This window comes from Arachis stenosperma, chromosome 2, assembly GCF_014773155.1.
Source record: "Arachis stenosperma cultivar V10309 chromosome 2, arast.V10309.gnm1.PFL2, whole genome shotgun sequence".
Taxonomy (NCBI): domain Eukaryota; kingdom Viridiplantae; phylum Streptophyta; class Magnoliopsida; order Fabales; family Fabaceae; genus Arachis; species Arachis stenosperma.
The window spans coordinates 97159958-97187850 of record NC_080378.1 but is presented as its reverse complement, the minus strand read 5'-3'; the positions used below and the strand labels follow the sequence as shown (position 1 = coordinate 97187850).

Genomic DNA, 27893 nt, shown 5'->3' with positions numbered 1-27893 from the left:
AGGAGTATGAAATATTCAGTATGAAGGAGGATGAGAGCATCGATCAAATGTTCGAAAAGTTCGCAATAATCATCAACAATCTAGATGCCATGGGAAGGAACTACTCTGAAGAAACATTAGTGAGGAAGATCCTGAGAAGTCTTACTAAGAAATGGGAAGTAAAAAGTACAGCCATCTCTAAAAGAAATAATTTGATCAAAATCACCTATGATAAGCTAAGAGGCAAGCTGCTGGCCTATGAAACCACTCACATGTCTCAAGACAAAGATGACAAAAAGAAAAGTATAGCACTAAAATCAAGAATGACAGCCAAAGAAGAAGAATCTGATGATAGTTTCTCAGGTGAAGAAATAGTGCTCTTTGCAAGAAAAATAAGAAGATTACTGAGATTCAAAAGCAAAGGCAAAGAAAGTTCTTCATCCAAAGATTTCAAGAAAGATCAAGTCAAGTTCACATGCCACCACTGCAAGGAACCAGGTTACTTCAAGTCAGATTGCCCTCAACTAAAGAAAGGCGAAAAATGCAAGAAAGACAAAAAGAAGGTGATAATGGCAACATGGGAAGACTTGGAAAACGACACCAGCTCTGAGAACTCAGATCAAGAAGCTCAGTTGTGTCTGATGACTGATCATGATGATGAAGATGAGGTAGATCTCTCTGACTTATCTATTGATGAACTGCACTACATTATCAAAGATATTACTGTGAACTCTAAGGAAACTCTTGGATAAGTATGCTAAATGTAAGAAAGAAAATGAGGCATTGAGGACAGAAAATGATTTTCTCTTGAAAAGGTTAAGGCAACCAAATCTTGTAATGAAAATTTTTTAAAAGAAGAAAATAGTGCCTTACAAGCTAAATTAGAGAAATTCAAACTCAAGCATAAGGTTACTACTTCCACTGATTTGATTTCTAAAAACAAAAAGCTGAATGAACAAATTAAAAATTTGAATGAAGACTTAGCAAAGTTTGTTTAAGGTTCTCAAAATCTGAACAAATTGCTTGCTTTTCAAAAGTTTGGGTCTGAAAAATATGGACTTGGATTCAAAGAGCAAAATAAGGTTGTTTTCAAACAAAATGTTCAAAAATCTGAAGCCTCCTCTTCCAAATTTTTCAAACCAAAAGGATTTAGCAAACCTCAGAAATTAGTGGACAAGAACCATTGCTACAAGTGCAATAGAAAATGTCATGATCCCCCTTAATGCTTCATCTTTCTAAGGTCTTTTGGTAATGATAGTAATTATATAAAGTTATTCATGACTTTAATGCTCTTGGGCAACCAAGAAGATTTCACATCAAAGGATTCAAATGGATTTAGATACCTAAGGTTAGTTGAAGAACATGCAGGTGTGCCTTACATTCAAGAAGAAATTGGACATGTGGTATCTTAATAGTGGATGTTCAAGGTATATAACCGGAAAGGATACTTTCTTCATTAAACTCAACAAGTATGATGTAGGATTTGTCACTTTCGGAGATAATATTAAAAGTAAAATAATTGCCATTGGTAAGGTTGGCAAAGATTTTTCTACTTGCATTGATAGTGTCCTTTTAGTTGATGGGTTAAAGCATAATCTATTGAGCATAAGTCAATTGTGTAACCTTGGATATGTTGTAACCTTTAGGAAATCTAATTGTAGAGTCATTAATGAGAAAATAGGGGCTGTTTTATTTGTTACCAAAAGAAGTGACAATGTTTATGGTCTTACACTAGATGATCTTAAATTTCAAAATGTAACTTGTTTCTCTTCAATGGAATCTGAAAAATGGATGTGGTATAAGAGATTAGGACATGCTAGCATATTCCAAATCTCTAAGCTTGTAAAGAGAAGCTTAGTAAGAGGTCTTCCTAATATAAAATTTGATAAGGACATCATTTGTGATGTTTGTCAAATGGGTAAACAAGTAAAAACCTCTTTCAAACCCAAGGAAGACGTCTCAACTAAAAAATCATTGGAGTTGTTGCATCTTGATATGTTTGGACCAACTAGGACTCAAAGTCTTGGAGGAAAAAGCTATGGCATGGTAATTGTGGATGACTATACTAAGTTTGGTTGGGTGTTCTTTCTTGCTCATAAACATGAGGCTTTTTCTGTTTTTGAAAAATTTAGCAAAAAGATTCAAAATGAAAAAGGTTTAAAAATTATTTCAATTAGCAGTGACCATGGTAAAGAATTTGAAAATCAATACTTTGAATCTTTTTATGATGAACTTGGCATATCACATAACTTCTCTTATCCTAGAACACCTCAACAAAATGGTGTTGTAGAAAGAAGAAATAGAAGTTTATAAGAAATGGTTAGAGATATGTTATGTGAATATGATATTCCCAAGTTCTTATGGGCTGAAGCTGTGAATACAGCTTGCTATGTTTTAAATAGAACAATCATTAGAAAGTTTTTGAAGAAAACTCCATATGAACTTTGGAAAGGACATCCTCCCAATCTTAGTTACTTTCATGTGTTTGGCTGCAAGTGTTTCATACTAAATATCAAGGAAAATTTGAGCACACATACAGAGCATCATCTCAAACATTGAGCTGGAATCTTTTTCTTCTACTCAAGCTTAATTTCTGATCTTATTGTTATGGTTGTCTTATGTCATTTTCTATTTTGAAAAGGCTAATATTGTGAGGTTGGAAAGCCAAGAGAGAAAAGGCAAGAGTGATGCAAAAGAGCCACTGATTTCTGATGTAATTTGAGTTATTGAACTAGGATTAGTTCCCCTTACCAAGTTGGGTTAGCACTTGGTGAGTTTGAATCTGTTTAGATTCTCCTTCCTAGTTGGGACAACACTATGAGAAGCTAAGCTTTGGTGAAGAAAGCTTAGGGGAAGATACTAGTTGAATTAGGGAGTAATTCAATAGTATTGGTGAATGTAATCAGTGATTTTTAGTGAAAATTCCACCATAGTTTGTGGTGGAGACTGAACGTAGGATTCATTGCACAAAGAATCCGAACCAGGATACATGCTGGCCTTTATCTCCTCTTCCCTATTCTTTACTTATTCTGCGCACGAGACAAAATGAAATAATCTCCTGTAATTTATGCTTCTGCTGAAACAGAATTTTTAAACTCTAACTTTTAAGCCAAATTGATTCAACCCCTCTTCTCAAGTTCAAATAAAACCATCACAAACAGTGCGTAAGTTCCTATTTCTATCAAAATAGGACCTCAACTTTTTGTCCGTTAGAATTGCTCTAAGAATTATAATCATATGAATTGAGAATGCAAAGATATTCTAACTTCTCAAGCAGATAATTTATAATTATGTTTATTAAAATTTTATTTTATATAAATTCATTAGTGTCTCCAATTAAAAGATTATTATAGTACTATATATAAAATTATAGGATTCCCCACAAAGTGGGTTTTTTTTTTAAATAAATATTAAATTTATTATTTACTGATATATTTTCTTAAAAATATTTACTTTTTTTATTATTTATCAAAATATACATATTTCGTTATTATTGTCAACTAAATACGTAATAAAAAATATTACACTAAATAAGTAATAAAAGAAGATATAACATATTTTTTATTGCTTCTACAAATAAAATATGTACAAAAGCTATTTTAAATATATTTTGTAATGACAATAAAATATATGTATTTTTATTTCGTTGTCATTATAAGCGAAATATGTAATAAGATAAAAAAAATATAAATAATTAAAAAAATTAATTATTGTAGGTCGGGTCTTTCCAACCCATACCAAGACAAAAAAAAATCCTAAATTAATTATCATATTAGTATTCTTATACGTAAAAACATACTGTAACAAATTTCTAGAATTAAAGACTAATACATCTACCATTTTAATTCATCTTATGTTGGCAAAATCGTAATGTTTTATACCTATTATTGTATATATAAAGGAAATTAATTAAAAGCATTTGGTATATAATTTTCGTTCTAAGTACTATACTAATGTTTAAATAAAAAACTTTGTTATTTTTAAAATTTGAACCAAACGTTTTTTATTATAAAAAAAATATTTATATCTTAATTAATAATATATTTGTTAATATTATTTATGTTGTTTTGAGAAAACACAAATTACAATAATAGTGAACCTGTTTGCTTAAGATTCTAGAAGAATAATTAACCCTAATCCTAGAAGAATAAACATGCATTTTTTTGTAAATATTAAAAATTAATTTTTACAAATTATAATTTATAATTTTTATAAATTCTTATTTTAAGTGAAGAGGTTAGTAATATTCCTTAATTCATGAAGCAAAATATTGAGTAAAAAGCGTATGGAGAAAGCTTCAAGAGTAGGTGGGTATATAGCGTTCTCAGCAAGATTCCAAACCAAACTCCATTATTGACTAAAATTTTCCTCAAAGAAAGAACGGGTCATTTCGTCAAATATATTCTGCGAAGCACGGGACACTTGAGTTGGTGTATTTTTTGGACATAATATTTATTGATATTCGTTCGATATGCAGGTCTGTTGTATTTAACTGTATTTTAATAAAAAATAAAAAATTTTTTTGGATATATTTGGACTTACCTAAATACTATTATGTATCAGCGTGTACAATCTTATTCTTAATATATATTCTTGGAATAAATTTAGATATAATATATATTATTATTTATTAAAATAAAAAATATTTTAAATATTTAATATAATTAAAATAAAACATTAATTTATATTTTAATATCAATAAAATATCAAAAATATTATTACAATTTATCTTGGTATCTTATAAAATTTCAGCGTGTTCCATCTCATGTCCGTGCATCATAGAATATATTATATATTCTCACCCTTTATAAAATACTTGAAAGAACCATCAAATTAAAATCACAAGACCCATAGAAGTAGAACGTAATGAAACCTGTAAAAGCAGTGAAAACTGAAATGAAGGAGCTTCCACAAGAAGTGATGGTGGAAATCTTCCTACGTTTGCCAGTAAAGTCCCTCTTGCGTTTCAAGTGTGTTTGCAAACATTGGTTGTCTCTTATCTCGGACCCCAATTTCGCCAAACACCACTTCCAACGATCTTCTTTGAATCTCACCCATAAGATCCTCTACACACTGCATTTCGTTGCATGGTCTTGGGATTTCAATGCACCCTTTGTTGATCACTCTGCTCTGTCAAGGATTCAGTTACCTCTTGCCTTCGTACCTGCTAATGTGAGTTCTATGATACAAAAATTCGTTATTATACTAATATATACATATCCCCTGTAAGGCTGTAACCCTGTTATAGTCCATTAGTCCTACACGATGAAAACTTAAGGACTAAGGCATCAACGTGAAATTGATAATTAAGAGTTGTCAAATAATTTGACTAATTTAACTAAATTTTTATCTAACAATTCTCAATTATCAACTTCACGTTAAGTTGACTTGAGTTTTTACCAGTCGTACATACGTACATACATTTGCAGAGCTTGAAAAAAATTATCCCAATATAAATAATAAAAATATTTTAAAAATAAAATTATACACTAATCTTTTTATATTTTCATCATGTATATATTATATGCATTACGATAATATTAAATTTTAAATTGTACACTGATTTTTTATATTTTCATTAATCATATAAAATTTTAAATTGGATATTTCGTGTCAAGTTAAAATATTTTATATTATTATAATAATATTATTATTTTTTGAATTGACCAAATAATTATTGAATTAAATGGACCAAAGGGTAGGTTATTTTAATTTTGTAAGAAGAGAATGTATATTTTGTAAATAAAAAAAAAGTAAATGCCATTCTCTCTAAAATTATTGCATTTTTCTTTAGATACCTAATATTAGCATTCGTGTTGATTAATTACAGATCAATTGGATGAGGATGGTGGGTTCATGTAGAGGCTTTCTACTTGTAGCTCTCAATGACAATATTCTTTTGAATGATCTCATCATTTGGAACCCATCAACAGGTTCATGCAAAAGAGTACCACAACCTCCCACATGGGACAACAAGTTTGCATTCCTTTGTGGTTTTGGCTATGATGTTTCAACAGACGATTATATTATTGTTCAGGTATCATACAAGAATTGGGAAGCTTATCTTGATGACGAGGTCATCATCTTTGAAACCTTTTCAGTCAAATCCAATTCATGGAAAATAGTTGATGTCCATGGCCTTAATTGCACATATATAAATCTGAGGAACGATGATGTCGATACTCCAAGAGTAGGATCGTTCTTGAATGGTTATATTCATTGGTTGGCTTGGTGCAAGGACGGTGAAAGAGCAAATCAAGGAGCAATAATCGCTTTTGATTTGAATGAAAACAAGAACGGTTTGCGTTTGCATGAAGTACCTTTGCCGGATGATTTCATCCATGAATATTCTGACTTGGGGGTGTTTGGAGGATGGCTTGGCCTAATTGAGATGAACGCACCGGATCAATTAAATATTCGTGTGATGAAAGAATATGGAGTGAAATCGTCTTGGGTTAATTTGATTACTGTGTCACTTCTCAATATCCCTTCTGACTTCATTTCACCCATGTTTATGTTCCTATGCAAAGATGGTGAAGTTGTTGGAGTTTATGATGGTGTAGGATTTGTAAAATATAGTGACAGAGGAGGGGAGTTACTAGAACCTCCTAATAATCCTCATGGAAGATCCAGGTTTTATTCAACTGCTAGTGTGTACACCGAAACACTTCTTTCTCTCCCAAGCAATCATGGTGATCAGGGTTAAAGTGGGAAATTAACCTCCTCCTCCAATTGTTTTTGCTTATATAGGGGTATTTTGTACATCCGAGAGCTTGAAAATTATGTTCTATATAGTTCAGAGAATTGAATTGTTAAATTTCTAAGATAGAGATCACTTCATCCTATGTTTTATATACACGTGTTGATAATGGTTAGTTCACTAGTCCGCAAGTGTCGGAAGTTCGAATCCCGCCTTATGTATGCAGCAATTTATTGGCTAGCAACATTTTATGAATAATCATCTTACAGAATAGATATAATTAGACTATTATAAAATATTTCACACTATTAATACATCAAAATTACACTCTATAACAAATTGTCTGAAAAAAAATTAAAGAGTGCATCATTTTTTAAACTCTAAAACATAAATTTTAAAATTTAAATCCTAAATTTTATACTTTAAATTCTAAATTCTAAATTTTAAATTTTAAATCTTAAATTTTAACTTCTAAAAGTTACTTCACACATAATTTTTTATATTGTATATTTACATAAGTTTATAAAAAAGAGTAACATCATTAAAATATGAATGATAATATTCATTCTTCTACTACTACTAATACTTATTATTATTATTTGAAAATTTCTTTTATTTCTTAACTCAATTAGTGAAAAGAGTATAAAATCACAAAGATTTACTTATCTTAGTTCATATGCAATACATGAATCAAGATCTACATTATACAACGCAATTCTCACGATATCAGCAATATCTGTTTCTACTGCTCACTCATGCTATTAGCATCTCTCTGTCCAATAACTATCCCTTGAACTTGCAATCTCTTCCTATATGCTCCGCTGCCCAATCTCAATGTGACATTTGAACTGCATCTTTAAATTTTGGAAATAAACTTTTCAATTCAACTAGGTATTTTTTAAAAATATACAATATTCAGCTTTTTATTATAATAACTAACGGCTCAACAGGCACTAACGGTCGCTTTTCTATTATTTTAAAGAATTTAATTTTATTTTTAAAATATATTATTCGTTCTTCAAATTATTAGATTACTTTTTTTAATTTTAATATTAACGTGATCTTATTTATTTATATCATATTTTAGTGTTGGTATTAATATATTATTTATCTTTTAAATTTGTCAAATAAGTATTTTTTCATCAATTTAAAATTAACGTAGCTTTATTTATATGATATTTTGTTGAGGATAAAATTACTATAGAAAATCTTTAAAATGCTAAATTATAAAAGCACAAAATAAAGATATATGTATATATTATCAAAAAAAGGTATAGTTCAAGAAATAATGACAAAAATGTTATCCTAATTTAAAAAGAATATCTCTATAAACCCAAATGCATGTTAGTTGTTTATAAAATATTAATTTTACCTAAATATCATAGATATTCATGTTTGTCTTCTTCTTTTTTAAGTGGTAGGCCAAAATATGATTTTGAATCTGAAGAGGCCTTCATTTTCTTACGGATAGTGGAAGGATAGAAGAAATGAATATACTTATTTTTTTGTTTTTAAATATCACACTATAAGAGTATTAATGAAAAAATTAGGAGAATATAAAGATTATGTATCTAGAAAAAATTCTTCATAATTCATCATACATCTCCTTGTCAATAACTTCTTACATCTTGAAAAACAGTCAGATTTTGTTTAACATAAAAATAACCATATAAATGCTCCAGGTTTATTCAATTAAATTGATTGCTTTTTATAGAGAAGAATTCAATTAAAACCTGTAGTGTTGTGATGTCTTGTTTTTCATTGAACTTTCTGAAAGGACAAAGAAATGACATTAATTCTTGTTTATCATTGACAAAATATAAATTAAATGATATTACATCTTTTTTTTTTTAGGAATTTTTTTAATAACAATTACCTGCAATGATATTGTTTTGCATCGAAGTGAGTTAGTTGTGTTCTTCTAAGTTTATGGCTGAAAAAAAAGTTAAAGTTTTAACATAATTGGTATATAGGACGAAATAGACGAAAATATTTATTATGTGATAGAAGTTTATTGCATTACCTTTTATTTTTTTGATCCAATATTTCTCTTTTTACCATCTTCCATAATTGAGTTTTGTCTGCTTTAACTGTACCTCCCCAACCAATAGAATAAATTTTGATTGGATGAACCTGAGTCAATTTCACGTTTGATCAATAACACTAAAATAAAAATATGTATCATCAATGCAGTTGTCACTGTCATTAGTACTGTAATTCTTACTTTATTGTCGATTGAGCTCATTGATGCAATTGATTGCTCATCCTTCCATGTATTCCATAACGATTGGAATCCTGTTTCCTGTAATTTATTGCATATATGTATCACAATATATTTCAGTAGTGTTTTATATATTACTTTAGAATTAAGTAATGATACATCCCAAATAAGACATACCTCTACTTTTATGAGTTTTAAAATTTTAATTTTTATAATTTTATTGCTAAAATTATAAAATTGATAGCAACATTTAAAGAAATCAAAGTTTGAATTTTTTTCAAAGTATATACAAACATTGCAAACTATAATTTATTAAAAAACCAATAATGATATATTTTAAGGATGTATGATATAATTTTTATAATTTATGTGAATCATAGTTGGTGCATACCTGTTGGATAAAGTAGAGGTTCCAGTTCCTTTTCCTTATCTCTTTTAATATGCTGATGAGCCCTCTTGATATCAAGTTATCTGTTAAAAATCTTAGTCATTAGTTGTTAAAATTAGTGACCAAAACTATCTATTACAATATTGATATTGTAATGATAAAATTACATAATACACGGATTATACTTGTAAAAAGGTTCACGTATTTGCCAAGAACATAAATTACATGAGGTGAAGGTAACAAAATTTCTTTGAACACCACATTCTTTGTGAATTGTCCCCTTTTTCCATCTACTGTTCCTTCTTTGATTAAGATTTTTGTGGTTGACTGAGAAACACTTCGAGATAGAACAACGTATAATTGACCATGGCTGAACACATGTTTAAGGAGATAGATCCCTACCTTAGGGATAGTTTGTCCTTGTGATTTATTTATTGTTAAGGCAAAACTCAACCTTACAGGAAATTGCTTTCTTATAAGCACAAAGGGTAGTCCTGAGTTCTCAGTTGTTTTGTGTTTTATCCGAGGCAGAAAAACTCTTTTTCCAGAGTGATGACCTGTTAAGATTTCCACGTCTAATATGTTTTGAAAAGTTCCTCGACACAGTAGCCTTGTGCCATTGCATAAGCCTGTCTTAGGATCTATGTTTCTTAGTAACATTAGAGGAGCACCTTTTTTTACCTTCAACATATGAGGTGGCATCCACCTGTGGAGATTGAGTTAAGATATTCTTGTTGATACAGATTATTTGTATCTCCTTCTACTTCATCAAAGGATGCTAAAAGTCGTTCGTCTCCCGGAAATTGGTTGATGACTATATCATTAAGCTGTTGCACATCATGATTCTTGGGTGTCAATATCGCTCTCTCCACCATATAAGATGCATCCCACCCATGAGATTGCAAATTTGGAAAGGTTTCTTCTATTAATTTGTGTAATAATGCCTCACCTTCCCATGGTATTGCCATGTGTGTTTCTATTTGTACCAAGTCTTCACATACGGCAGGCTCAATCCCATCCCCTATACGCATAAGATACTCCGCAAAATCACGATCATTAAGAGATCACATATTTTGTCGCAAGTGGAGAATTTTGGTGAATGCCCACAAATGTGATTTAACAATAGAAGCTGAAATCATTTGCGACTTACTTCCTTTCGGCACAACAGGTAGTACTTGGCGAAAATCCCCTTCCAAAACCATCACTTTCCCTCCAAATGGATTATTGTTTTCTAAGATGTCTCGCAATGTGCGGTCCAATGATTCCATTGTCTCTTTATTAGCCATCGGCGCTTCATCCCAAATTATCGCTGTCGTCTGCCTAATCAGTTTTGCTAGATTAGATTGTTTACTTATATTGCACGTGGAGGATGGCTCTGCATTGATTGGGATCTTAAATCTAGAATGAGCTGTTCGACCACCAGAGTTGCAGCTATTCTTGAGGATGCAGTTACCAAGACAATATGCCCTTTACTTCTTAAGTCTGCAATTATAGCTCTGTAAAGAAATGTCTTACCTGCTCCTCCTGATCCATCCACAAAAAACACTCCACTTTCTCTTCGATCAATTGTATTCATAATGCATCTGAAAGCTGCAGACTGGTCATGATTCAATCTTTATATAGAACACAGGTCTTCTTGAGGAACTTCGATGGATATTTCTTCTTGAATAATTCTAGGCATGAAGTTGTCGTTGTTTGAGGTTAGAGCTGGTAAATCGTATTGTGCAATATGTTTTTCATGCTGTAGGAGGATGTCATTTAAATCCCTAAGCAAACGATTTGTCAACCCATTGCAGGTTGTAGTGCTTGTTGATGCGTAATCATCCACCATACATGAAAGAAACTCGTCCCACAGACTTCTTACATCTGTTGGCTCACAAAAAATTAAAATGGTGGCAAACAACCTTCTTAAAGCACATGGTATTCTCAAAATGGATGCCTCAACCAAACATGATCTTATGCTACTATCACTCTCCAACAGTCCTCGATGCTGAGCGGATTGCTTAAAGGACGAATATTGGATACCATCGACTGTTAGCAAATCATCCCAACCAGTTGGGCCTCTTACATTTGACAACAGAATACACAAATAGAATTTTTCACCTTCTGTTGGTGAAACGGTATAGATCCGACCGATAGCTCTCTTTTGTGACTTACGTCGACGCCATTCTTTTTCCTTGCTGTGCCAACTGTAATATTCTGGGATTTTCTTGTACAAAAGATGCCTAGATTGTTGGTCATCGCCCCGATTAAGTTGGAAGAATTCAGTGAGCATTGTTCTTGAGAAATATTCATTATTAACTATTTCAGAAATAGTTTGGTGCTCATAAAAGCTCACTTGATGTTGATTTGGCAAATGAACTTGCAACCTTTCAACTGATGGTACATTCGGTAAAGGTTGAATCTAAATATCCTCCAGCATGCTTCTGAAGCGGCAATCCATCTTGCATCAATAAACTGTTTCACCTCATCATAATGAGAACTTCTGTGAACCTCCATTGCCACATGGTCTGGTCCCTTATAGCAATACTTGTATAGATATTTTATGCTCTTGATACTGCTACATATCTCTACATTGATATGACAATCATACTTCAGTAGTAGTCAAGGGTTGTACGAAACCACCCATCTATTGTCAATTGTGACATTTTGGTTTATAGGGATTGGAGTATCAAATCGCCTCCTATATTGAGGATATGAGTCATCACCTCGTCGTGTCTCTAGTACAAACTCTTTTGGGTAGTTATGTTTACATTGACCTTTCTTCATGCATGGTGAAGATTGATTTAGTGTTCCACAAGGACCATGGACCATATGCCTTAACACTGCCTCATGTAAGTGGGGTTCTGTTTCTTTACATGGTATTTTCGCTCAAACCAAACTATCATATTGGTCAGGATCACTCAACTTGTCATTGTTTTCTAAGATTAACAACATATGTACGTGCGGCAATCCTCTTTTCTGAAATTCGGTGACATAAATATAACTTTTCACCTTTCCTAATACACCGTTGGTAATAACATCCTACTTTAATTGTTCGAACTTGGCTCCGAAAATCCTAGTTGTTAGATCCGGACGATCCTGTAGAGTTTGAGTAGGACTGAGTTCCGAAGCTATTTCTGACCATGATGGATTGCATGTCATAGTTAGAAAAATATTCGGTTTGCCTTCTTTAAGAACAATAGCCATTTCATCCTCGTACCGTTGAGTCATGTCTCGATGACTACCCACGAATGACGATGGTAATATCGTTCTTCTGCCAACATTTTCTAAAACCAATTTTAGAGGAAAGTATTATTAGTTTTAAAGTTTAAATTCAGGAACACGTAATAATCAATCGTGTGGCCATTAAATTGAATAATTACCAGCATTATTCTCTCCTGTGTGCAAAGCATCTTGTAAGCCTTGATACAGTTCAGCTCGAAGTTCCTTTTGTCTTTGTCGAACCCATCTTAACTTGTCTGTTTCCATTTTCACAAAGTTGTCAACAACATATTGTTGAAGAAGTCGCCCCGCTTGCAAAACTGTTGAGTGATCATTGGGGCGGATTTACGAATATTGAGGATTATAGAAAATTGTTAGAAATTATGAAATGATGTATTGGTACAAACTATCATCTACGAAAGTCTATAAATGATGTAGCAAATATAGAAGATTGTACCTAGAGCATATAGCTATAATATATCTGGTATGATACTTTGTTTCCACGTTGAGTTCGAGTATTTATATCTCATACATGGGTTCCAAATGGAAAAAGAAGAGGATATTGTAGTAGATCATAATACCCAACAAACTCCTAAATCCTTCTGAGGTTACCAGCATGAGTTTGAACCTTGATATCTCGTCCGCGCACCATTGTTTCAATGTCATCACCGACTATTATGGCTGCCACTTGTGAAGCAGTTGGGAGACTGTATTGTGGTTGATTAGCAGGTCGCTCTCTGATCACCAAACTACACTCTTGCACATCTAGTCGTTGTGCAAGATGGCGGAATACATGGATAAAATGATTAATGATTATATCGGTGCAACAATTGTTGTAGCTTCAAAACCAAACTTTCGTGCAGTTGTGTGTTCTCCAGCATTCTATTTTGTAACTCGTGCTCAGTATCGTATATATACAGTTACAAGAAGCGTGGTCACGCCCCTTGATCCGGATGAAATCCCCCTATACTGTGGTACATTGATCCTTGAGCATGGAATGTATATATACCATGACATACTGTAGCTAATTGTTCGTCTATGTGTACACCGCACGAAGTGAATGAAAAAACAAGATTGTAACTACGAATGTGTTTCCTGAAATGATTTCCTTCTGCAGAAGGGTCTAAGAAGATTTCAAGTAATTTCTGAGGAGCATTTACTTGGGGCAAAGAGACTTTTTCTCCATTGCAACACATGTTGTAAAACCCGGTTAATTAATGGCTAATTAACTCATAAATGAGAATTTATTCTAGAAAGCCTAAAATGTGATTTTTATGGCTAAATGTGATAGAGGAGACTGAGACGAGAATTTCGGTACCAATTTTATAGAATTCGGACCAAGATTGGACCGAACGGGCCAACCGAACCCAAAGTGGGCCCTTGGCCCAACATAACTTAACCAAAACCCTAGTTTTCAGCACTCTCTCTCCTCACAATACTCAAAAACACGCTGAAAAGTAGAGGGATGGGGGAAGAACACTCTCTCAACCTTCTATCTCTCACTTGATCTTCAAACCACCATAACTTTTGATCTAGAGCTCCGATTGCCGCTCTGTTTGCGGCCACACGTTCACCGTGGAGAGCTCTACAAAACCCATACAATTAATCTTGAGGTAAGCCACAAGTTTCTGTTCGAAATTCCAGCCCTTATTTTCGAGTTTCATGGGTGAAATGTTGAGATTTTGGGTTCTTTGATGTTATAGGACCCAACTCTCTTGAAGGAGAAGGTTAATTTTGTCTCCTTGGACCTTGGGTGTGGTAAGATTCTCAACCCTAGTGTGATTTGTGGTTTTATGATGTTTGGGTATTGAGATGTTGTGTATGGGTATGATGATTGTGGCTTAGGTTGTATATATGTGAATATTGGAGCTTGATTGGTGATTTTGAAAAGCTTGAAAAGGGTTTGGTGGTGAAAAATCTGTTCTTGGAGGTTTTGAGGCCTTGAGAGCTTGTGGATAAGTGGTTTGGAAGTGCTCCGGTGGAGCTTGGGAAATTCGGCTAAGGTATGGTTTCGGTTTCCCGTATCTAATATGTAATGTGGTAGGAAATACTTAGGCTAGAGGCCCTAAGATAGGCATTGAATTGTTGATGTTGTTGAATGATTGAGATATATGATGTGGTCATATATGTGATGATGATTATTGATGCCTTGGTGGTATGATGTATGAGAAATATGCATGTTGTGATATATGCTTGATGATTGGTTATGGTTGAATTGTGGGTTGAACCATGTTGATGGTGAGTATGATGTTGATTGTGTACAATAATGATTTATTGGAATTGGTGTTGTTGAGAATTGGCATGAGGAATAGTATATGATATGTCAATGTGTTTGAGTTTGAGCCACTTGGGTGAAGTGGGGTAAAATGATGAGATAGTGATTTTGTATATTGTGGTAATGTGTCAATGTGTGAGTTGAGGAGGCTTGATGTTGAATTTGATACATTTTGATTGATTTCAAAGAAAAGGGATGAAATTGGCATGTTTTGATTGACTTTGAAAGGAGATGAAAATGATTTGTTTTGAAAATGGCATATTGTGGTTTTGTATGAAGATATGGTTTTTGGGCATACTTTGACGGGATATAACTTGGACTACGGATCTCCTTTTGTACCAAATCTGTTTAAAAATGAAATTGGATCCGGGATGTCCATGCCGTTCGAAGAACGGGTGAAAAACGATTTAAAATGAGGAAGTTATGTCCGTTGGAAGATTGGGGTTTAAATCTGTGAATTCTGTAGCTTTTAACTTAGAAAATTTTTAGCAGAATAACCCCTTGCGCGTGGGCGCCCCTGGCGCATACGCATCGAACTTCCAGAAAGCACTATCCACGCGTGCGCGTGATGTGCGCGGGCGCGCCGATTGTGCTGCACCCAATGCCCAGCCATTTTCCAGAGAGTTATGCCAGAACTGTGCCAGTGTTGTGCCTGGGGCACGAGAACACCCGCGCGTACGCGTGGTTGACGCGTGCGCATCGATTGGCAAATTTGTAATTCACGCGTTAGCGTGCATGACGCTTGCGCGTCGATGAGTTTTTGAGGCCATCCACGCGTGCGCGTGGAGTGCGCGTACGCGTGGCCCTGTTTTCATCCCAAAGTTGATTTTTGAGTTTTAAAAGCCAAATCTCATACTTCTAAGCCTCCGATCTCACCATGTATGTCTTGAATCATTATGATATGCCTAGCTATTAGAAAAGGAGCTAGTGAATGAGGTAACTTGCGAGTGAAGCAAGGGAAAAATGAATGATCAATGAGGATCAAGATGATTATGTGAGATGCGGAGGATGGTGGTGGAAGTGCTTGTTATGCCATGGGCCGAAAGGCTGTAATTGTTAATGAAATGGCTGGTTGTGGATTTAACCGTGAGCCGGAATAGCTGTGTATGCTATGAATATTGGCTGGTTATGGATTTAACCGTGAGCCGGAATAGCTGTGTATGCTATGATTATTGGCTGGTTCTGGATTGAACCGTGAGCCGGAATGGCTGATATGGATGTTGATCCATGGATGAGAATTCATGCATGTTGATGCTGAATTATTGATAATTGTGAATTGCACTTCCACTATCAGAGATACGGGTTTCCCTGGGTAGTAGCAGTGGCTAGTCACCACGTGCTCCAGGTGGAGGCTCGAGACTCTGTTGACCCTATGTCGTAAGTGTGGCCGGGCACTGTGAAAGACCCGGATGAGCTCGCCCCCGAAATATTCACCAGTGAGGGTGATGGATATGGATCATGTTTATGATCAAGTTTATAACGAGTATAACTCGAGTTGGGAATGCGCGACAGAGGGACAGTCCAATGGTTAGCGACCAGGACTTGTCGGGTTGGCTCTATAACCGACAAGATGATATCATCAGCCACTAGGGACAGGCATTCATCATATGCATTCTATGTGAATTGTTTGAGATTGCCTATTTGACTGCATATTACTTGCTAATTGTCTAAATGTCTTAACTGCTCCTATTTGTATATTCTTTGTCTGATATAACTGTGTTTGCTACATTATACTCCTGCTGGTGGTTGGGAGGTGAGAAGGAATTGGAAAGGAAAGTATTAGTTAGACTGAAGAATCTTTAGTCAGATGCCCTTATATGGTTTAGCTTGTTTATAAGCTTTGATATTATCTGGAGGAAGTTCTAGGATTGCCTTTGGCTTTTCTCTATTATTATGTATTATATATGTGGAAGCTATTACCATGCTGGGGACCTCTGGTTCTCACCCATGCGGATTTTGTGGTTTTCAGATGCAGAACGTACGGTTTCCCGCTGAGGCATGCTGGAGACTTCTAGATTTGCGAAGATTCCTTGTTCTTGGGGACTATGTTTTGGTTTATACGTTTTGCTTAGATACTTTTATCTCCATTAAATAATGCAAACTGTGATGACTCCTCTTATGGGAAATTTTGGAGAATAGGTTTTATGTATTTGTGTCCCTTTGGGTTTCCTTTGGGGTTTTCATTATTTTATCATATGTATATATTGTTATGCTCGGACCGGTTATCTTCGCAGCCGGATCTTGAGTCTTGATATTCCTGTTTTTGACACTCCTTTGTATATATATACTCTCGCGTTGGTTATCCATGTTCGTTACGTTATCGATCGGAGTGTTGCGCTTTCGAGTTGCGAGGTTTTTGTTTACCCCTTTTTCTACAAAGGCTCCTAGTTATAATCAATCATTCATACTACTATACGTACTAAATTTTTATTTTAGAGGTCGTAATACCTTGCCATCTCTGAATTATGACTTAAGCATAAGACTTTGTATGGTAGGGTGTTACATTATGGTATCAGAGCAGTTCGTTCCTATAGAGCCTGAGGGATGGACTGACTATGCTTCTGTGCATTCTCTGTGTGTGTGTTATGTGCTATTAGTATATCTGCTTGATATAATTGGCATAAACGTTCATGAGCATGCATTTGGGGCTTTGAAGCACTAGACTTCCGATATTGAGACTGATCAACTTAATATCGATTGTTGGGTGCGTATAGGAACCAGATGGCGCCTCGTGGACGCGGTAGAGGTAGTGTGAGAGGTCGTACGAATTCTCGTGCACCGGAGAATAACCCTAATAACCCGGTGAACTTTATGGCTGCGTTGGAGAACATGGCTGCTGCTATGCAAGCCACTGCTGAGGCTCTCGGTCAACAGATGAACAACCATGGTAATGATGGAGGTGGAGTTCAAGGCCCGATGACCTTGGCAAACTTTTTGAAGGTTAATCCGCCTAAGTTCAAGGGAACTACTAGCCCGACTGAGGCTGATACATGGTTTCAGGCTATAGAGCGAGCACTGCAAGCACAAGTGGTACCTGAAGGACAGCGTGTCGAGTTTGCTACCTATATGCTCACAGGTGAAGCGTCGCATTGGTGGCAAGGCATCCGACGTCTTCTGCAGCAGGGTGATGACTATATCACTTGGAATGTCTTCCAGGAAGAGTTCTATAAGAAGTACTTTCCGACTTCTGCTAGGACGGCTAAGGAACTTGAATTGTTACAGCTGAAGCAGGGTACTATGTCCATATCAGAGTATACTGACAAGTTTGAGGAGCTGTTCAGGTTCTCTCGTATGTGCCAAGGGACTCCGGTGGAATATGAGGAATGGAAGTGTGTTAAGTATGAAGGAGGACTCCGGAGTGATATCTTCAGTTCAGTAGGGCCAATGGAGATTAGGACTTTCTCCGAATTGGTGAACAAGTGTAGGGTTGCTGAAGAGTGTGTGAGAAGGGCAACCGCTGAGAAAGGGAGTCACAAAGGATCATTTCCATAGAACTGAGGGAAGAGCTTTGCACTTAGAGGTCCGTCTTTCAAGAGGGGAGGCTCTTTCAGGAGGCCCAACAACAACAACAACTCCCAAGGAAAGAAGTTTGGGAAGCAACCTCAGAATGGACAAGCTTGTGCTAAGTGTGGAAGTCACCATCCGGGAGCACCATGCAAGGCCGGATGGGGTTTGTGCTACAGTTGTGGAAAGGCGGGGCATAAAGCCGCAAATTGTCCGGAGAGGCAGAAACAAGGTGCAGGGAAGGCACAACAGACTGGTCGGGTGTTCACCACTTCAGCTATAGGTGCTGAGGGATCTGAGACACTCATTCGAGGTAACTGTGAAATAGCTGGTCAAACTTTAAATGCTTTATTTGATTCGGGAGCATCACATTCATTCATTGCATTTGAGAAAGCCCATGAGTTAGGGTTGAAGATTGTAACTTTAGGTTATGATCTAAGAGTGTATAATGCTACCCATGAAGCCACGGTAACTAGGCTAGGATGCCCGGAAGTTTCCTTTAGGTTCAAGAAGCGTGACTTTGTTCATAATTTAGTCTGCTTGCCGATGGTCGGTCTTGATCTTATCTTGGGATTGGACTGGTTATCTAAGAACCATGTCCTGCTTGATTGTTCTACAAAGTCGGTGTACTTTATGCCGGAAGATACAGAAGGGCCGGTCGTGGTGAATAATTATTACTTGAACTCGATGATGGTGAACTGTTCTGGAATCGAATGTCAGGGTATCATGTTGTTAACCGCGGGCGTTTCGGGTGATGATCAAAGGTTGGAACAGATTCCAGTTGTGTGTGAGTTTCCGGAAGTGTTTCCCGAGGATATTGATGAGTTTCCACCTAACCGAGAGGTTGAGTTTGCTATTGAGTTGGTGCCCGGGGCGGGACCAATCTCAAGTGCTCCTTATAGGATGTCACCGTTAGAGATGAACGAGCTAAAGTCTCAGTTAGAGGATTTGTTGGGAAAGAATTTCATACGACCAAGTGTCTCTCCGTGGGGTGCTCCAGTGTTACTGGTGAAGAAGAAAGATGGGAGTATGCGGCTCTGTGTGGATTACAGGCAGCTGAACAAGGTTACAATAAAGAATAAGTACCCATTGCCGAGAATTGATGATCTCATGGATCAGTTACAAGGAGCTGGAGTTTTCTCCAAGATTGATTTGCGATCTGGTTATCACCAGATAAGGGTGAGGGGCGAGGATATCCCTAAGACCGCTTTCAGAACTCGTTATGGTCATTACGAGTACACTGTGATGTCTTTCGGGTTGACGAACGCTCCTGCGGTATTCATGGATTACATGAATAGAGTTTTCCGTCCGTTTCTGGATAAATTCGTTGTTGTCTTCATTGATGACATACTGATTTATTCCAAGACTGAAGAAGAGCATGCGGAACACTTGAGGACCGTGTTGCAGATTCTAAAGGAGAAGAAACTTTATGCAAAACTGTCTAAGTGTGAGTTTTGGAAGAGTGAGGTGAAGTTTTTGGGCCATGTGGTGAGTAAGAAGGGAATAGCAGTAGATCCAACTAAGGTGGAGGCGGTGATGGATTGGAAACAACCAACCACCGTAACAGAGATAAGGAGTTTTCTGGGTTTAGCTGGCTATTACCGAAGGTTTATCAAGGGCTTTTCACAGATAGCTCTGCCAATGACAAAGTTAACCCGCAAAGACACTCTGTTTGTTTGGACTCCTGAATGCGAGGAGAGCTTTCAGGCATTGAAGAAAAAGTTGACTACTGCACCTGTGTTAGTGTTACCCGAGCCAAATGAGCCATTTGAGGTGTATTGTGATGCCTCATTGAAGGGTCTAGGGTGCGTGCTGATGCAGCACCATAATGTGGTGGCGTATGCCTCACGACAGTTGAGACCTCATGAAGTTAGTTACCCTACGCACGATTTGGAACTCGCTGCGGTTGTGTTTGCCTTGAAGGTGTGGAGGCATTATCTCTATGGGGTTAAGTTCCAAGTTTTCTCTGATCATAAGAGCTTGAAGTATCTCTTTGATCAGAAAGAGCTTAACATGAGGCAGAGAAGGTGGATGGAATTGTTGAAGGACTACGACTTCGAGTTGTATTACCATCCGGGAAAGGCAAATGTAGTGGCGGATGCGTTGAGTCGGAAGTCATTATATGCGGCTTGGATGATGCTTCAAGAGGAGAAGTTGCTCAAGGGATTCGAGAGTCTTAAAATTGGCGCTCGAGAAGTATCCGGAACTTTATGTTTGAGCCGATTAGAAATCTCAAGTGACTTTAAGTCCGAACTCCTAAAGGCTCATCAAAATGATGAAGCGTTATGGAAGGTGTTACCGGCCATTGAGCAAGAAAAATAGTGGAGAGTGTCGGAAGAAAAAGATGGGTTATGGAGATTCAAGGGTAGGATCATTGTGCCGAATGTTGGCACTTTGAGGCAAGATATCTTAAAGGAAGCACACAAAAGCGGATTCTCCATTCACCCGGGAAGTACTAAGATGTACCATGATTTGAAGGCGATGTTTTGGTGGCCGGGTATGAAGAACGATGTGGCAGAATATGTTTCAAAGTGCTTAACTTGTCAAAAGGTAAAGATTGAACATCAAAAGCCTGCCGGTATGTTGCAACCTTTAGAGATTCCACAATGGAAGTGGGAAAGTATTGCAATGGACTTTGTGTCAGGATTGCCAAGGACTAGGGCGGGTTTTGATGCTGTTTGGGTGATTGTGGACCGACTGACGAAGTCAGCTCACTTTTTGCCCATTCGTATGACTTACACCCTTGAGGAGCTAGCACGGTTATACATAAAGGAGATTGTGAGACTTCATGGTGTACCTGCTACTATAATCTCTGATAGAGATCCTCGTTTCACTTCAAGGTTTTGGGGTGCATTTCAGAAGGCTTTTGGAACCCGATTAAGCTTGAGCACGGCTTACCATCCTCAGACAGATGGTCAATCTGAGAGGACGATCCAAACACTAGAGGATATGTTGAGAGCTTGTGTTTTGGACCAACCGGCGAGTTGGGATCGGTATATGCCATTAGTGGAGTTTGCATACAATAATAGTTATCATGCGAGCATTGGAATGGCTCCGTATGAGGCCTTGTATGGGAGGAAATGTCAATCTCCGCTATGTTGGTATGAGGCTGGAGAGAAAAGCTTGTTGGGACCGGAAATGATAGCTGAGACCACCGAACAAGTCAAGAAAATCCGAGATAGGATGCTCACGGCGCAGAGTCGTCAGAAGAGTTACGCCGATCAAAGGCGAAAGCCCTTAGAATTTGAGGAAGGAGACCATGTTTTCCTTAAGGTTACTCCGACCACGGGGGTAGGTAGGGCGATTAAAGCAAAGAAGTTGAATCCTCGATACATTGGTCCATTTCAAATCCTGGAGAGGATTGGACCGGTGGCGTATCGGATGGCTCTACCACCTCATCTTTCGAACCTGCACGACGTGTTTCACGTGTCGCAGCTTCGGAAGTACACTCCTGATGCTAGCCATGTGTTAGAACCTGAGTCGGTTCAGTTAAGGGAAGATTTGACGCTTCCAGTGGCTCCAGTCAGAATTGATGATACTAGTATCAAACGGTTGCGTGGAAAAGAGGTTTCTTTAGTCAAAGTGGCTTGGAGTCGAGGCGATGTGGAGGAACACACTTGGGAACTTGAGTCGGAGATGCGAACGGATTATCCGCATTTATTCTCAGGTAATTGCATTTGAATTTTGTGGGCAAAATTCCCAATTAGGTGGGTAGAATGTAAAACCCGGTTAATTAACGGCTACTTAACCCATAAATGAGAATTTATTCTAGAAAGCCTAAAATGTGATTTTTATGGCTAAATGTGATAGAGGAGACTGAGACGAGAATTTCGGTACCAATTTTATAGAATTCGGACCAAGATTGGACCGAACGGGCCAAACCGGGCCAACCAGACCCAAAGTGGGCCCTTGGCCCAACATAACTTAACCAAAACCCTAGTTTTCAGCACTCTCTCTCCTCACAACACTCAAAAACACGCTGAAAAGTAGAGGGATGGGGGAAGAACACTCTCTCAACCTTCTATCTCTCACTTGATCTTCAAACCACCATAACTTTTGATCTAGAGCTCCGATTGTCGCTCTGTTTGCGGCCACGCGTTCACCGCGGAGAGCTCTACAAAACCCATACAATTAATCTTGAGGTAAGCCACAAGTTTCTGTTCGAAATTCCAGCCCTTATTTTCGAGTTTCATGGGTGAAATGTTGAGATTTTGGGTTCTTTATTTGATGTTATAGGACCCAACTCTCTTGAAGGAGAAGGTTAATTTTGTCTCCTTGGACCTTGGGTGTGGTAAGATTCTCAACCCTAGTGTGATTTGTGGTTTTATGATGTTTGGGTATTGAGATGTTGTGTATGGGTATGATGATTGTGGCTTAGGTTGTATATATGTGAATATTGGAGCTTGATTGGTGATTTTGAAAAGCTTGAAAAGGGTTTGGTGGTGAAAAATCTGTTCTTGGAGGTTTTGAGGCCTTGAGAGCTTGTGGATAAGTGGTTTGGAAGTGCTCCGGTGGAGCTTGGGAAATTCGGCTAAGGTATGGTTTCGGTTTCCCGTATCTAATATGTAATGTGGTAGGAAATACTTAGGCTAGAGGCCCTAAGATAGGCATTGAATTGTTGATGTTGTTGAATGATTGAGATATATGATGTGGTCATATATGTGATGATGATTATTGATGCCTTGGTGGTATGATGTATGAGAAATATGCATGTTGTGATATATGCTTGATGATTGGTTATGGTTGAATTGTGGGTTGAACCATGTTGATGGTGAGTATGATGTTGATTGTGTACAATAATGATTTATTGGAATTGGTGTTGTTGAGAATTGGCATGAGGAATAGTATATGATATGTCAATATGTTTGAGTTTGAGCCACTTGGGTGAAGTGGGGTAAAATGATGAGATAGTGATTTTGTATATTGTGGTAATGTGTCAATGTGTGAGTTGAGGAGGCTTGATGTTGAATTTGATACATTTTGATTGATTTCAAAGAAAAGGGATGAAATTGGCATGTTTTGATTGACTTTGAAAGGAGATGAAAATGATTTGTTTTGAAAATGGCATATTGTGGTTTTGTATGAAGATATGGTTTTTGGGCATACTTTGACGGGACATAACTTGGACTACGGATCTCCTTTTGTACCAAATCTGTTTAAAAATGAAATTGGATCCGGGATGTCCATGCCGTTCGAAGAACGGGTGAAAAACGATTTAAAATGAGGAAGTTATGTCCGTTGGAAGATTGGGGTTTAAATCTGTGAATTCTGTAGCTTTTAACTTAGAAAATTTTTAGCAGAATAACCCCTTGCGCGTGGGCGCCCCTGGCGCGTACGCGTTGATCTTCCAGAAAGCGCTATCCACGCGTGCGCGTGATGTGCGCGGGCGCGCCGATTGTGCTGCACCCAATGCCCAGCCATTTTCCAGAGAGTTATGCCAGAACTGTGCCAGTGTTGTGCCTGGGGCACGAGAACACCCGCGCGTACGCGTGGTTGACGCGTGCGCGTCGATTGGCAAATTTGTAATCCACGCGTTAGCGTGCATGACGCTTGCGCGTCGATGAGTTTTTGAGGCCATCCACGCGTGCGCGTGGAGTGCGCGTACGTGTGGCCCTGTTTTCATCCCAAAGTTGATTTTTGAGTTTTAAAAGCCAAATCTCATACTTCTAAGCCTCCGATCTCACCATGTATGTCTTGAATCATTATGATATGCCTAGCTATTAGAAAAGGAGCTAGTGAATGAGGTAACTTGCGAGTGAAGCAAGGGAAAAATGAATGATCAATGAGGATCAAGATGATTATGTGAGATGCGGAGGATGGTGGTGGAAGTGCTTGTTATGCCATGGACCGAAAGGCTGTAATTGTTAATGAAATGGCTGGTTATGGATTTAACCGTGAGCCGGAATAGCTGTGTATGCTATGAATATTGGCTGGTTATGGATTTAACCGTGAGCCGGAATAGCTGTGTATGCTATGATTATTGGCTGGTTCTGGATTGAACCGTGAGCCGGAATGGCTGATATGGATGTTGATCCATGGATGAGAATTCATGCATGTTGATGCTGAATTATTGATAATTGTGAATTGCACTTCCACTATCAGAGATACGGGTTTCCCTGGGTAGTAGCAGTGGCTAGCCACCACGTGCTCCAGGTGGAGGCTCGAGACTCTGTTGACCCTATGTCGTAAGTGTGGCCGGGCACTGTGAAAGACCCGGATGAGCTCGCCCCCGAAATATTCACCAGTGAGGGTGATGGATATGGATCATGTTTATGATCAAGTTTATAACGAGTATAACTCGAGTTGGGGATGCGCGACAGAGGGACAGTCCAATGGTTAGCGACCAGGACTTGTCGGGTTGGCTCTATAACCGACAAGATGATATCATCAGCCACTAGGGACAGGCATTCATCATATGCATTCTATGTGAATTGTTTGAGATTGCCTATTTGACTGCATATTACTTGCTAATTGTCTAAATATCTTAACTGCTCCTATTTGTATATTCTTTGTCTGATATAACTGTGTTTGCTACATTATACTCCTGCTGGTGGTTGGGAGGTGAGAAGGAATTGGAAAGGGAAGTATTAGTTAGACTGAAGAATCTTTAGTCAGATGCCCTTATATGGTTTAGCTTGTTTATAAGGTTTGATATTATCTGGAGGAAGTTCTAGGATTTCCTTTGGCTTTCCTCTATTATTATGTATTATATATGTGGAAGCTGTTACCATGCTGGGGACCTCTGGTTCTCACCCATGCGGATTTTGTGGTTTTCAGATGCAGGACGTACGGTTTCCCGCTGAGGCATGCTGGAGACTTCTAGATTTGCGAAGATTCCTTGTTCTTGGGGACTATGTTTTGGTTTATACGTTTTGCTTAGATACTTTTATCTCCATTAAATAATACAAACTGTGATGACTCCTCTTATGGGAGATTTTGGAGAATAGGTTTTATGTATTTGTGTCCCTTTGGGTTTCCTTTGGGGTTTTCATTATTTTATCATATGTATATATTGTTATGCTCGGACCGGTTATCTTCGCAGCCGGATCTTGAGTCTTGATATTCCTGTTTTTGACACTCCTTTGTATATATATACTCTCGCATTGGTTATCCATGTTCGTTACGTTATCGATCGGAGTGTTGCGCTTTCGAGTTGCGAGGTTTTTGTTTACCCCTTTTTCTACAAAGGCTCCTAGTTATAATCAATCATTCATACTACTATACGTACTAAATTTTTATTTTAGAGGTCGTAATACCTTGCCATCTCTGAATTATGACTTAAGCATAAGACTCTGTATGGTAGGGTGTTACACATGTCCAATGTTTCATGGTGAAACAGACGTGCATTAGTGTGTACATGTCCTTGTAGGAGGTAGTGTAGTTTGAAGCACTGTTCTATTCTCTTGAAAATTTTGAGCACAATTGTGGAATGTTCAGACATGGTGTCTAATTTCTGCTCTCGCATAGAAATATTAAAATATTATTATGTTATAGATTTTTTCTATGTGTGCCAATAATTGTATGGTTAAGTACTCGGGTAGAATTCATTAATTATTTCATATTATTTTAGATAGTGAAATCAAGAGTGAACAAAGAATATGTATAAAACTTCTCAATTGAGGTTTGTTTTTTGAAAAATAAACGTAATTTTTAAAGATGTGTTGTTTTCTAGGTTTTTCTGTTGCCTAAACTCATATAAGATTGTCAAAGTTTGAAATTCTAAGTAATATATGAGGTTAAATATATATTTAATACTGTAAATTTTTATCCTTACTTATACTGAAATATGCAAAGAATATTTTTAAAATGATATGATTCTATTGTATTTTTGTTTGCTATTCAATTTTATGAAAGTTTTGAATGTCACCCAGTAATTTGTAATAATTTTAATTATATTTTTTAAAATTATTATGATAAATTAACGATACAATAAAAATTTTGTCCATTAAAATTGCATAAATATTTTTTATGGTTAACACGCATGGTATACTTTTATTTTGTTATTTTTGTTGGTGTTTATGTTAATAATATTTCTTACATTATTAAATTTTAATTTGATAATCTTGTTATCATCAAGGGTTTATTCTCTTATTACTATAACGACGTTAAATTTTATTTTTCAACATTAAATGATATTATGTGTCTTATAATTTTTACTATTGGATAACAGTTGTAGTAGCATTTTTTTAGTTAGTACTTAAATTAGTGATTCATTAAAAAAAAATTAATTGTTACATATAATAACAACATGTAATAACAACATAATATTTTTAGTATCATACTTAAAGTAATTTAAATTTTATTATTCTATACATTAAAAAAATAAATAACTTATAAAATTTTTATTTTTATTCTTATTTATTAATAATTTATTATTTATTAAAATTTTTATTTTTTATCTCAAATTTATAATTTAAAAACATAAAAATTAATTTCTTAAAAATATTATAAAAAATAACAATTTAAAAATTACAATTTTGTTTTGAAATTAAATGAAATTTTAAGAAAATCTTAAAATTTTTATTAGTTAGAGACATCAAAGTTGACATATCAGATCTAGAGATAGTTTAAGAATTATTACAAATAAGTGTTAAGAATAGAAGAGATATTCAACAATAATGTAATATTTTTATATTCAATTATATATGTTAATAGTAGCTAAAATAGTAGTGTCCATACAATATTACTCTTTGAAAAAGATATAAAATATTTGATATTATTTTTTTATAATTATTGACAAATTTTATAATTTGATTAACAAAAAATCTAAATACTTGAAATTTTAAATTTTGTCTGAAAGCAATAAAATATGACTTAATAAGTAAGTCAAAAAAATAACAAGGATCTATATAATAGGTATACATTTAGATATCTAAATCAAAGAAGAATAAAAATTCTTTTAGCAAATTTCTAATAACTCAAAAGTTAACACAATGATAGTTATGGATCAAATTATTTAAAAAAAATAAGAGTTAGAATAATGGTATGGTGATAATTAATTGCGATTGGGATGAATAGAAGAAAACAAAAAAAAAGGCAATATAATAATAATGATAAGAGAAAGGATAGTGTATAATATAATGAGATAATATAATCAAAATAAAAATTAATAACCTTAAAAAATAATAAAATTAAAAATAATTAAAAAGGTTCAAGATAAAATTAAAAAAAATATTTTTTTACTTATTAGAATTATGGATTGAGATAAAAAAATATTTTGGATATAAATTTTTAAATTTGCTTCTAATTAAATAGGATTGAAAAAAATTAATAAATTTAATAATATTTATAAATATCTAATCTTTAAATAATATCAATAAATTTTTATATTAATTTTATTACACATAATAGTAAATTAATATTTTTTTTAATTTTATTTTTTAATTTAAATTTGTCTATTTTAATATTTTACATATTAAATAATTTAAGATATTATATTTTTTATAATTTATTTTTAATTATTATTAAATTTATAATTTTAAAAATAAAAATATAGAAATATTTTTTTAACTCGATGAAAAAACGGCCGAACAGGCATGGCAGTACCTATTGAGCCGCTAGTTACTGTAACGATATTAAATTTTATTTTTTAACACTAAAATGATATTATGTGTCTTATGAT

General features: G+C 35.7%; 3 protein-coding genes and 1 pseudogene across 3 annotated transcripts; 2 read left to right on the top strand and 2 right to left on the bottom strand.

Annotated features, from left to right (window-relative positions):
* The first annotated feature begins 4812 nt into the window (after positions 1-4812).
* LOC130961951 (F-box/kelch-repeat protein At3g06240-like) lies at positions 4813-6866 on the top strand. Its single transcript, XM_057888003.1, has 2 exons — positions 4813-5151; positions 5810-6866. The coding sequence occupies exons 1-2, from the start codon at positions 4846-4848 to the stop codon at positions 6683-6685; spliced, it is 1182 nt and encodes a 393-aa protein (XP_057743986.1). The 5' UTR covers positions 4813-4845; the 3' UTR covers positions 6686-6866.
* Positions 6867-8190: 1324 nt separating this feature from the next.
* Positions 8191-11563, bottom strand: LOC130963226 (uncharacterized; annotated as a pseudogene).
* A 59-nt stretch (positions 11564-11622) lies between these two features.
* On the bottom strand, positions 11623-12759 carry LOC130963225 (uncharacterized). Its single transcript, XM_057889362.1, has 3 exons — positions 12654-12759; positions 12456-12557; positions 11623-11858 (listed from the first exon to the last, which is right to left on the bottom strand). The coding sequence occupies exons 1-3, from the start codon at positions 12757-12759 to the stop codon at positions 11623-11625; spliced, it is 444 nt and encodes a 147-aa protein (XP_057745345.1).
* Positions 12760-21523: 8764 nt separating this feature from the next.
* On the top strand, positions 21524-21928 carry LOC130961030 (uncharacterized; the record flags this gene model as incomplete). Its single annotated transcript, XM_057886646.1, has 1 exon — positions 21524-21928. A coding segment is annotated over one exon (405 nt), but the record flags the coding sequence as incomplete, so codon positions are not given.
* Between the last annotated feature and the right edge of the window lie 5965 nt (positions 21929-27893).